The sequence below is a fragment of the Camellia sinensis genome, chromosome 10, assembly GCF_055761805.1.
Source record: "Camellia sinensis isolate YWXY chromosome 10, ASM5576180v1, whole genome shotgun sequence".
NCBI lineage: Eukaryota > Viridiplantae > Streptophyta > Magnoliopsida > Ericales > Theaceae > Camellia > Camellia sinensis.
Window position 1 is genome coordinate 116,395,678 of NC_138970.1, and position 13,252 is coordinate 116,408,929.

A 13,252-nucleotide genomic window follows, 5' to 3' on the forward strand; every position below is an offset into this window, starting at 1 on the left:
AGACGCATTCCCAAGCTGTTTTTATCTTAAGGTCTGCAAGAACAGGACCTTGAGTGGTTTTCTCAAGATGTGTGAGATGCGTTCCTGAGCGATTTTTATCTTAGGGCGTGCAGGAGTCTCTTCCTCTTCTCACGATTTCAGTATAATTAGAGAGTGTCCTTCCTCACACGATTTCAGTGTGTTTGGAATTTGTTCTTTCTCTTCTCATGATTCCACCATGGTTAGAGTGTGTCCTTCCTCACACAATTTCAACGTGTTTGGAAGTTGTTCTTCTTCTCCTCACGATTCCACCGTGGTTGGAGTATGTTTTCCCTTTTACACAAAGCGTAGTTTGGTTTGTTTTTTTTCACCCTTTCTACTCGAGGCATAGTTTGGCGTGAATCTTTTCACCGTTTCAATGCGAAGCGTAGTTTGGTTTGCATTTTTCACTCTTTCTACGTGAGGCGTAGTTTAGCTTGCATCTGTTTACCCTTTCTATGCAAAACGTAGTTTGGTTTTGTATCTTTCACTTTTCCTACGCAAGGCGTAGTTTAGTTTGTATCTTTCACCCCTTCTATGTCATGTGTAATTTGGGTTTATTCCCCCCTCATCTTCATGATTTTCGAGCAATTTGCTCGTTTATGGTTTCAATTGTTGCATTGCATTCTGTGTTATTTACATCCTATCCCCTGAACAACGCTGGTCAGATTCCCTACAAAGGGATACATAGGCAACCCTTGGGTTCAACCAACTGCATGCACATTTTTTTTGTTTGCCCCAGTCTTACGGCCTTCGCAAGTGGGTCATCTTCGGGCTTTCACATTCGCTCATGTCATTTCATAACTTCGAGGTCTGTTAAAGAGGGGCAACTATAGACACCCCATTTTGACTGCCCCTAAGACTTGGGCACTTCATTCTGAACACTCAATGATGAAATTTTATACTGTGTAATCTTTCGAATCTTCAGCAAAAGAATTCAAAATTCAGTTTTGAGCTTCAACCCCAAACCTTGTACCCTATTTGAACCAAAACTTATTTTTCTAACCTGACCACTCAAAAAGCAGAAAGACCAAAAAATGGCCAGCAAGCCACATTTTTTTGGCCGGCCGTGTACATCCACTTGGCCGGCCAGCCATGTTCAACGAAGTAGATATTTTGCAATAACAGGCTGCCCTCATGCACAGGATTTGGCCAGCTGCTCTCTTTTGAAGATATTTCCGTTGGAAAGCGATTGAAAATCTATAAAGAGACCACCTCACCTTAGAGTTTAGGGTTAGAACAATTTCCCAAAGGCTTAAAGGAATACCCAAAGCTTTTCTCTACCCTCTTGATTATTGATACACTATAGATACACCATTGAAGCTCAAACTTGAAGCTTTTTGCTGAAGTTTTGAACCTTATTTTAGATACTTGAGAGTGTATGGATTGAAGTTTGTGAACCAAGAAGCTCTTCCTCTTTTCAAGAGGTTGATCTTTGAATTCTTTTCATTGCCTTTTCTTTGATTCCCTTGTTCTTCATCATCTATTTTAAACATTGATTTTCAGAGTTGTTTTAGGCTTAAAAATATGATTTCAACCTTGTTAAAGGTGGAGGGGTTAGCCACCCTTCCATATGCTTATCCATAGTTGTGCTCTCTTTGTTTTCTCCATGCTTTTGCTCATTTTTCTTCACTTTTAGATTGATTTCAGCACTGTTTTAATTAGTTTCTGTATGAATATGGACTACATATATGTGTTTAAAGCTTCAAATAGATAGCTTAATCCTTGAATCTATCTCTCTTCTTCAAAGTTGCTGTAAGCTCTCTTCTAGTTCCATCTTTGAAGCATGGAAATGGATGTATTATCCATATTCCATGAGTAGGAAGATGAGCATACAACAACTCTTTATCGCTTTCATTCATTTACTTAGTCTTCTTTTAATTTTGTTTTGAAGCCATATGAGAGCTCTTGCATTGGAGGTGTTAGAAACTCTCTTCTAGTTGCTTTTTAAGCATGGAAATGGATTTTAATCTATGTTCCATGAGTAGGAAGAAGAGTCTCTAATTACTTCCCTCAATGATGTAATCTTTTGTTAATAAGCTTCTGTTTCAAACATGGCTAACCTCTTCTCTCCAAATTTGAGTACTCTCTTACTCTTATTTTTCATGAGATATAGTAGGTTTCGGCCATCTCTTTGAATACTTTCTTAATTAGCCTTAGTTTTGTGCCCATTGAATACTCCGTTCCGTTGCTTCATGACTCATCATCTAAATGCCCTTAGGATGTTTGATGAGTTGTAAAAGAAACGTATTCCCTCCTTGAAAATCTTCATGATAGGAGAGAGCATGAAGGACGAACATCTTTTGGAAGCCCTCTGTTTTGCTCTGTTCCAATTCTGTTACAGTAGGTTTTCATCCAGAAACAGTGGCTGGCCGACCAATTCTTTTGTACGACAGTGGTGGTTTTTTAGCAAATAGAGTAGATCTTCAGGCTAAAATAGAACTGTTTTTTTTACTGCAAACAGGGCAATTTTTGGCAGCAAGCAGAGGGGTTTCCAGAGGTTGTTCTTGCTTATGCGCATGCGATTCCTCGCAGCTCATTTAATTCCTTATATTATTCGCTTTTGAGATTCCTATTTTGTAATAATTAGTTAATTAGGACATTTGGACCCTCTTGTACAAGGGCAAATTTGTAACACTTAATGTATGTCTTCCAACCCCCATTTTTTTCTCCCTTTTATTTAAATTCTTACATAATTGTACAGCATCATATTTTCTTTTATCATTCCTATGGTTTGTATCCATTTTTGCATGCATTAAGGTTCGGCTCATTAAACATTTTCTTACTTGATTATGTGCGCTACTTCATGCTTTGAGTTGTTTCACATGCCATGTTAGTAGCCGAATCTAGTAATTGCATTCTTGCATGTGATGCATTAGCCACTTTGCATATTAGGATCATGTATTTTTCTAACTATCTTCTTTTCTTCGGCTTGCCTCGTTTGAGTACTAGGTGAGTATTTCTTTACTTTAGCGTATCATAAGTGTGTTTGTGTTATGTTACTATGTTGAGCATACTACCATGAGGCTACTCGCTTACTTGAAATATCTCTATAAATGCCCATGGATGGAGGCTATTTTGCTTAGATTAGAATGACTTTGATTATTGTACATATAAGCTCACTTCTCCTTTGAGTTGCACATATTCAAAACCCTTTTCAAAGAAAGCATGAAATCAAAGCATTCCAAAGTAACTGAAGTGGTCTATACTTGTTTGCTTCGCATAGTAATGGTAGTATCTTATATCATCAGAACATGAGCATATAATGTACATAAAGTTCACATCATGACTGAGTAGAGGCCGATCTTTGATTGGGTGAGTGGGATGCTCAATTCATGACCTTCCCCTCTCATACCTAAGTTCCTGAACCGAAACACCTTGGTTATGACGGACAAGTGGCCTTTGGCACAAGTCACGGGTTTCTTACATTTTCCAAAAATACTTAGGTGGCAACTCTGAAATATGGCAATGCAGTCCATTTTTGGTATCTCCGATGATTAATTGATTTTCTAAGATTTGCCGGACTTGGACTCTCATTCGATTTTTTCTGTTTCACATTGCACTTGTGAAACCAGATTTAATAACCACGGGAGTCCAAATTGTAAGGCAATCATACCCGAGGAGACTAAACCCCTCCGAAGAGCGCGAAAACTAGCTACAGTGGCCTAATATAAAGAGAGAAATTGCTGAATTTGTATCTAGATGCCTTTAATGTCAAGAAGTTAAAGTTGAACATCGAGACCGGCAGGGTTGCTTCAACCTCTCCCTATTCCAGAATGGAAATTGGAGCACATAACCATGGACTTCATTGTTGGATTACCTTGGACACCTAGATGTATGAATTCTATCTGGGTTATTGTGGATAGGTTAACTAAATCTATTCATTTTCTTCTTGTTAAATCTTTCTATAATTCTTATAGACTTGCTACCATTTATATCAATGAGATTATTCATTTTCACAGAGTTCCAGTATCTCTTGTTTTAGACCGGGATCCTAAGTTTGTGTCCAGATTTTGGCAATGTCTTCAAAAGTTGATGGGAATAGAGTTGAGATTCAATACTAACTTCCATCAACAAACTGATGGACAATGTAAAAGAACCATTCAAACCTTGGAAGATATGCTTCGGATGTGTGCTTTAGATTTTCAAGGTAGTTGGGAAACCTCTTTCCATTGGCGGAATTTGCATATAGCAAAAGTTTTCCACGCTAGCATTGGTATGGCACCATATGAAGCTTTGTTTGGTAGAAAATGTAGATCTCCGGTTTGTTGGACAGAAGTTGAGGATAGAGTCTTACTCAAACCTGAAATATTGCAAACAACCACTGAAAAGATTAAGATCATTAAATAAAAGCTCAAAATTGCGCAAAGTCGACAAAAGAGTTATGCAGATCAAAGAAGAATCATGTGTTCATTAGAGTGACTTCAATGAAAGGTCAGGCAAGATTTGGGAAGAAAGGCAAGTTATCACCTCAGTATATTGGGCCGTTTCAAATTTTGGAAAGACTTGGTCTAGTCGCATATCGAATAGCTTTAACACTGGAAATGAAACAAATACACAATGTGTTTCATGTGTTGATATTAAGAGGTTATCTTCGGGATCCATTTCACATTATTGATTATCACCAGATAGCTCTTGACGATAATATGGAATACGAAGAAAAGCCAATGCAAATTATCAACTAACAAGTGAAGCAATTGAGGAGTAGAGCAATTCCTATGGTTAAAGCAAAGTGGAAAGAACATTATGGAAAGGAAGCCACATGGGATAAAAAAGATGAAATGAGGGTAGTTTAAGCATGTTTTGTTAAGAGCATGTTTAGGGTAGTTTAAGCATCATGTAATCATGCATTAAGCTCGGTTTATCCATTGTAATATTTTGCATGTTTTGTTTATTTTGCTCGTTAGTTGCTTTTTGTGCATGAAATTATGTTAGTAGCCTAAAACCAGGTTTAGGATTACATATTGTATGTTTAGTAGCATGATTAGGTCATAATACTTTATTTTGATCATATTTTGCATGGTTGGACGCGAGGTGGTGGAATCCTGTGAGTTTTCTTACTTTTTATGGCATGTGCTTGTTATGTTGCATTGTTGTCAATAATCCAAGTTAAATGTTTTTTCATGCAAAATTGTTTGTTTTGAATGTTTTAATAAATATTGCTTAGTTTAGTTCTTGTTTATGGCTATTGTGAGATAAAAAGCTATTTTTGTTGGAAAATCATTGTTTTGTGAAAATACATGGTTGCTCAGTGTTGTTTGCTGCTACTGTATACTGGTCTATGGTCGCAAACCTGCATGCTGTTCTTTTGATCTACTATTGTATGCTACTGTCCTAAGGCATATTGTTGTGTGCAGAATGCTGCTGCTACTGTATGTTGCTAGTGTAAGATGTTGATGTTGCTGTCTGCTGTTGGTGTAAGGCCTGTGTTAGTGTTTTGGCTGGAAGGGTATGGAGTTGGCTGGTGTTTTAGTTAGCAAATGATTGTGTTGGGTGGTCTTTTTTCTGTTTTTCGTTTTGTTTCTCTATTTTGGATTGGTTTCTCGCCAATCTGTGGGTTTAATGTTAGCAGATGATTGTGCTTCCTCCTTGGTGCTAACCTAGTTAGGATTGTGAAGTGTTAGTTATTATGCTTTTTGCACTTCCCTCATTTATTGATGTATGTTGTTGCTTGTTTTTGCTCTTCTCATCAATAAAGTTTCCTTTTTCTTTGCTGATCAAAAAAAAAAAAAACATGGTTGTATTCATTAGATTTAAATTAAATGGTATTTATTTATTCAATCACCTAGTTTTAGGTTTAGTCATTTTAGGGTTTAATAATGGATTGTATGAAATAATTAATCTTTAAGGCCAATCTTCGGATTGGAAAAAAGGATGTGCTTTCATTCAACAACTTTCCCTTTTTATACCTTAGTTCCTGAACCTTGATTATTTGGTGTGACGGATCAAGTCTTGTACTTAGTTTTCATTATTAAAGGTTTCTTAAGTCCCTCTAAAATTAAGTGGTGACTCTTAAAAGCAAGTTGGTACAACATGAGTGTGAAAAAGCGCCTCATACCCAAAAAAGCACAGCATCCACAACACATGTAACATAAATTTCCATCAATTTGGATGAAATTATTGACCGTAGGGAAGTAAATTGCGAAATAGCAAAAATCGTAAGAGGGTTAATTAGTTATATTTAAATGACTGAGGACAAAGTGCTCAAGGACTAAACCATTAGGAGGTAAAGTAGATTTTGCCTTAAATTTTATTTTCTTTCAGCTTATGAAATAGTTTCTTGGCCTAGTGGTAAGTGTAGCAATTCCAAATTCTATAAAAATAAATAAATCAAAGGTAGGCTAAAGTGAGCAAAATCTACAGAAGGAAAATATATGCTTCATAATAATATTACACTATTTACAGAAGTTATTAGAGACATATAGTACTTCAGATTCTGAATGTTTACTTTCAAACACATGGAATTGTTTTTGTAACACACACACGCTTTGATTCCAGGAGTAAGAGAGAATTAGTTTTTGGGGATTGTAGCAACCGGAGAGTGTTTCCAGCAGGTCCTCTTAGCTCTGTCGTCTCTTCTCCCTTTTTGCAGAAGAGAGTGCAGCATTTTGGGCAGACGGTTTTGGGGATGATGGTGGCCATTGTCCACAAGTAGCAGCCATGTCTCTCAGTTGTTGCAGGCCTTGAAGAGTTTCAATAATGGCTGGCATTCTTGGCCTGTCTTTGGGGTTCAAACTAACACATTGTAGTGCCAGGAGAGCCATTTCCTTTGCTCCTTTAACGGAATATTGGCCAGCTAGTCTAGGGTCCATGATGCAGCGCAACCTCCGGCTGCTAGACAAGTAGGGCTTCGCCCAATCAACGAGGTTTTGCTCACTCTTTAGCCTTGTTTTATCCATTGCTCTTCTTCCTGTTAATAGTTCTAGTAGCACCACCCCAAAGCTATATATGTCACTTCTTGTGGTCAAGTGCCCTGCATCATTCATACACTGCTTACTTTTAGCATACATATTGGTTATTTCCAAAATTTTGGGTGTTAATAATGTGAAAATTGTGCATGCTATCATCATTTTGTTCTATTTGTCAACCACTAAATAAACTGTCTCATTTGGCTTTGTTTGGTAGACTAGAAATTTAGATGTAATTCCATATATTTCCACAGTGATATACTTGTATAATTTGTTTCCTACAGGCTTCGCAATGTGTAAATTTTGAAGTCTATTATAAAACAAAACACTGATTTTTAAGCTTCAAAATGTTACCTGTACTGACGTATTCAGGAGCCGCATATCCATAGGTACCCATTACCCGAGTAGTAACATGGGTGTTTGATCCTTCAGGACCCATCTTTGCAAGTCCAAAGTCGGACAATTTAGCATTGAAATCCTGGAGAAGAGACAACTTCATCAAAGCACTTAACTACGTGACCTAATGCAGCAGTCATGCCACAGACTATTTTGGAGATCAAATTAAACCAAAGAGAGAGTGGTGACAAGAAAGCTGCATACAGAATCTAGCAAGATGTTGGAAGTCTTGAAATCACGGTATATGACAGGCTTCTCAGCACCATGGAGGAACGCGAGCCCTTTTGCTGCTCCAGTAGCAATCTTCAATCTTGTGCCCCATGGCAACGAAGCTGATATCCCTGTTATTGTGACGCGAAATTGAAAAATAAAAGTTTCAAGTGATTCAATTATGAGAGATCAAAATTATCAAATCAATCTAATTTTTTCACCAATAACTTACTCTTGAACAAATGATTTTCTAGGCTTCCCCGAGGCATGAACTCATACACAAGAAGCCGCTCTTCATCTTCACAGCAATAGCCGATCAATTTAACCAAGTTTTGGTGCCTAAGCTGTCCAAGAAAAATCACTTCGGCCTTCAAGCAGAAAAACATTACATATCAGAGGAAAATTTTTTGATCAACTCAACTAAATGTATCATAATTTTCTCATCTTTATTTTCCTTCTCATGGACAGACACTTTATCCATTTGAGAAAAAATTGTTGATTTTGATTGGGTTCTTACACGCAAAACAACTTCACTAAACAATATTCAGAACTTGTTACAAAATACAGTTCTTGAAATTGACAAAAATGAGAAACTTTTAAATTTTACTACCAAAATAATTTCAAATTGCTGTGCTTATTATTCTTCCTTTAATTAATTTATTTGTTTTTTCCCCAACAATAGTTATGGCTAAGACAAGGGGAGCCCTCCCCTAAAATAGACAAAAGGCAGGACATAAAAAAAATTCTATATGTGGATCTAGAAAAAATATCTACAAAAATATTTAAAAACACAAAACAGATCCCATTAACATATTTCAAAATCTAGATTGTTTAAAAAACTGTAAGAGTGCAGGTGAACCATTTATATCCCAATCAAAAGTCTTTACCAAATGATGTTACTAACACCTTCTTACATATTTGGAAGGTTCTTTTACGGATAGGAATAGGAATAACACTAGCAGAAGTTATTGGTGAGCTTGATTTAGTCTATTTGACAGTGAAAACGAAGAATGAGAAACAGAAACAAGCTGGTTGCAATCAGCTGTCAAATGAAACTACTATGTATTCTATATTTTTATTTTGTTAGCAATGTTATAGAAAAACAATCATTACACCAACTTATATTTTGCGAAACATTATTAACACATCATTTTTTTATAGAGTTTCTATATAAAGGAGCCGCTTTTATGTTGTAGTTGTTATTATTATTATCAGCAATGTTAGATATCATGAAAAGTCTTTCATGAAAATAGTCATGAAAGATTTGTGACCTTTGGATTACACTTACAATAAAGCACCACACACTAATCAAGGTAATCTAAGGATTACAAATTTTTCATGATCATTTTCATGACAAAATTTTAATGATCTCTAACATTTCTCTATTATTATTATTGTAATTATTATTAGTTCATTTCCCATGATTAAATCTAGGACAATGCTATACAAATATATGTATATATATACATTTTTCCGTATAAAAATGTCTAGTTCCTTTGAATTCAAGTAAAAACACTCAACACTTGTGAGTTATAATGGTACGAATGGTGTTACCATCATTCTAGATGGGGTTTATATGTAAAAAATAAATAAATAAATAAATAAAATAATAATAAAAAATTGTGATGGTGATAGAGAGAGAACAATTTACTACAAGGTATTCCTCTCCAAGAACTACTGTGCGCCCACAAATTTCTTTTGGTTGGCGAAAATCAATGATTAATTGTTAGATTAGTATCTTGAGAGAGTTAAAATTCACACCCATACACCTTGTAAGAAAATTTTTCTCCCATTTTATTCCGAAAAGTGGAACCCAAGATCTCCCATCAGGAGAGACTTGGTGGCCAATACTTTGAGCTCACATATTAATATAAACTTAGTGAGACCTTCCTATTAATTATGCTAGGTTTTCTCAAGTCCAAATTTAAATTTGAAAAAATTTGAGTCTTGTGAAACTTATCATGACTCTCATTTCGATAATCTAAACCATTCATTTTATGCCGCCTTCCATTTATATCACTTATGAAAAAATTAGGTCAATCTTAATCGTCTTTTTTTTAATTTTATTGTATTTAACTTTAAAAAAATAGATGATATATTAAAAAAAAAACATATTTATGAACATAAGCATAAAAAATGGTGATATTAATTGCTAATCAATGGAGTAAAAATGGAACATGTGACCATGTGCTGGTGAGGACGTATTGTATTTGGGGACACAGTTTTCTTCACTTGACCTCTATTTGTTTGCAATTAAATTTTCTTTTTTTTTCATTTATTTTCAGTGCATGGAATGGCATAACTGGTTGAAGCATACACGAGTGAAGATGATGATCATATTCTAAGGTATGTAAGAAATAAATAAATAAATAAAAAACAACCATGAGGATTTAGTATTGTCTTACAAGCCATTCGCGATGTCCTTGCAAGCCTTCAATATCGAGAAGCTTAACAGCAACGGGCTGAGGCTTCAAACCCTGTCTTAAATTGTCATCTATGTAACCTTTGTGGACTCTCCCAAAACCACCTTCTCCTAACAAGAAGTTGCTCGAGAAATTGTGAGTTATGGCACGCAACTCACTCAGCTGAAAATCATACAAATCTGACCCAAAAGACTCTGCTAGATCTTCGTTGATCCTGGACGTCGATGATGAACGACTAAGATCTGAGAAGGATAAACGTCGAAATGAAGGCAATGGACCTATATTCTTTGACAAGTCTGATCTTGAAGGCCTGCACCGGCTAAAATTTCGAAAGACTGTCTGCTCTTCCACTGAGCAGCAATTTGCTGTCAAGGGTCTCCATGCCTTTCTCTCCTTCTCCTTCTCCTTCTCCTTCATTGTTGCTTGCTGCTTGTTGCTGCAAAAAAGAAAATTAAAAAAGTTTGAGAGGGTTTGGTTTGATTTGGGAGGAGGATAATGATCTACTAACCATGTCCATGGGATGATTACTTAAGACACCATCTTTCTTATCTAAAAAGCCTCTTGAGAGAGAGAGAGAGAGTGAGAATAATATTCTTCCTCTAACTGCTCCAACCACTCTACTAAATAGGCTATTTTGTACTAATCTTTTCCATGGAGATTGTTTTTGTTTCTTGATTTGTCCCTTACGTGATGTCTTCATGCAAAATGGGGTCAATATTGAAAAACTTTATTATAAATAAATAAACAAGTTTATATTGAAAATATCACCAAAAATTTCGTTGTGATGTCATTTTTATAAATAAAAAAAATTCATTTATTACCATCTTTAAATCTATAATAAGATAATTTCAGAGCAAAACTATATCATAAATAGTATTTGTCAAATAAAGATCATATTTTGTTTTAAAGTAAAAAATTACATAAGTTATATTATTTTCTATAAAAATTTGTATGATTTTATTTTATATTAAATTTTAATTTTTGTGTTACTTTATTTCGGCCAAATGTCACCTTGAGGAAATTAGGGATCCTGGTTATGGAAGTAGACATTTGAATACCAAGCATAGCATATATTGGTTTGGTATATATATACCAAACCAATATTATTTTTGTTAGTCACCATTACACCATATAAGCCGGTAGCCCCATGACAAATAGCACAATAATATCCATACAAGACCCAATTCAGTGTAGATCATATAAGCCGTCAGACCCAATTTATTTTTCTTATTAGTTAAGATCTCTCAATAATATTATTAAAGACATTTCAATTCGTGAAATTTCTCTGTGATGAGTTAAAATTTCTTTGTGAAATTTTTAAAATTTTTCAGTGAGCAAGGATCCTCTAAAGTGATTTTTTCCTAAAGTTTCCTAGAGTGCTACATTGTGTGGTTGAGATTTACTGACAAGTCACATCAATTTTTCTGATGTGACTTGGCAGTCAATCTCAACCACATAATGTAGCACTCTAGGAAACTTTAGGGAAATTTCAATCTAGAGGATCTTTGGTGCCAAAGTAAAAACTCTTTTATTCATGGGCCTTAAACTTTAATATCATGGGCCTTAAACTAAAAACTCTTTTCTTTTCTTTTTTTTCATCTTATCTCTCATACACATAATTTATAATTTCTAACATTAATTCAATTAAACACAATTAACCATAAATTCATAATTATTTATTGTAATTCCTAACCTTTTATTCTAATTTAATTTAATTATATTTTATATCACAAATGATTTCCTGGGCATACTTTTGTTGAGAGAAGAAATAATGAGACCCAGTAGCTTGGATAGAAATGCCAAGAAAATAGGACAAATTGCCCAATTCTTTCATTGAAAATGCTAAGTGCATTTGTTGAACCAAATGTTGAATATGAGAAGTGCCACTTCCTATCAAGAGTATGTCATCCACATACACCACTAAAATAGTAATCGAAGTAGAGGTTTTATGAATGAATAAAGAGGTATCACAAGTACTGTTGTGAAACCCTTGAGAGAGAAAGAAAGTTGAAAATGTGGAGTACCATGCACGAGGGGCCTGTTTAACCCCATGGAGTGCTTTATGAATCCTGCATACATGAGATGAATGAGAAGACTCAGCAAACCTAGGGGGTTGGATCATATAAACTTCCTCCTCAAGCTTGCCATGAAGCATTGCATTGGAGATGTCCAATTGCTTCAAAGTCCAATGATTATGCAAAGCAAGATAGAGAAGCACTCGAATGGTGGAAAGCTTAGCAATTGGACTGAAAGTGTCTTCGCAATCCACACCCTCCTGAAGATACCCTTAAGCAACTAATCGAGCTTTATAATGATCAATAGCCCCCATATGAATTCCTCTTAATCTTGAAGACCCATTTGCAACCTATGGCATTTTTACCATGAGGCAAGGGAACCGAAGACCAGGTCTGTTGTTTTTGTAATGCCCCGTATTTGTCTTATATAGCTTTCAACCAAACAAGAGAAGAAAGAGCTTGCTTATAAGTAGATGGCTCAGAATCTAGGAATAAAGACGGAGAAGCTATACTTATAGAGGTAGAGCGTGTTGTCTTGGTTTTAGAACTTGTCATCATATGATGTCTGTTGGATAATGGGGGAGGTAAGAGAGGCAAGGCAATTGAAATTGATTGAATGGGAATGGGTTGACATGACACAAGCAAAAGGCTGAATTGAACCAAACTGATGTCCAGGGGACTAAGGTGCAGAAGACTGAACTGCAGGGGACTAAGTAGCATAGAGCAGAGAGTCAGGCTCATGAGCTGTAGAAGTCTGAGCTGTAGACTGCAAAGGTGCAACAAACTGGGAAGAAACATGATGTGGGGCAGGCTGCAGACCAGGCTGTGGACCAAACTGTGCTGCAGGCTGTGACACTTGTTGCTGGGTTGAAAAAGACAATGTGGGTTATGTTTGACCTGTAGCTGGCTGAAGGTGGCTTAGGATGGTATGTGGTAGTAGATGAAGCGACAACTGTTGGTTGTGTCACTGTCGAAGGTGGCTTAGGAGAAGACCTAAAGAAAGATTGGATAAAAGATAAAGAAAAAGAAGACAAAGAGGAGTTAGGAACAGAAAATGGAAAAACATATTCATTAAAGATCACATGTCTTGACAAATAGACTTTGCCAGTTGTGGGATCAAGGCACCTATATCCCTTAACAAAAGGATGATAACCTAAAAGGACACAAGAGAGAGATCCAGGCTACAATTTAGAGTCAACATAGGGTTTAAGCCATGGAAAACATTGGCACCCAAACACTCTTAAGAAAGACAGATTAGGAATATATTGAAACAAAACCTCAA

General features: G+C 35.8%; 1 protein-coding gene across 1 annotated transcript; it reads right to left on the minus strand.

The window, feature by feature from the left end:
* Positions 1-6,237: 6,237 nt before the first annotated feature.
* LOC114296656 (Protein kinase superfamily protein) lies at positions 6,238-10,560 on the minus strand. Its single transcript, XM_028240969.2, has 5 exons — positions 9,938-10,560; positions 7,765-7,900; positions 7,527-7,663; positions 7,281-7,404; positions 6,238-6,991 (listed from the first exon to the last, which is right to left on the minus strand). The coding sequence occupies exons 1-5, from the start codon at positions 10,370-10,372 to the stop codon at positions 6,579-6,581; spliced, it is 1,245 nt and encodes a 414-aa protein (XP_028096770.2). The 5' UTR covers positions 10,373-10,560; the 3' UTR covers positions 6,238-6,578.
* Between the last annotated feature and the right edge of the window lie 2,692 nt (positions 10,561-13,252).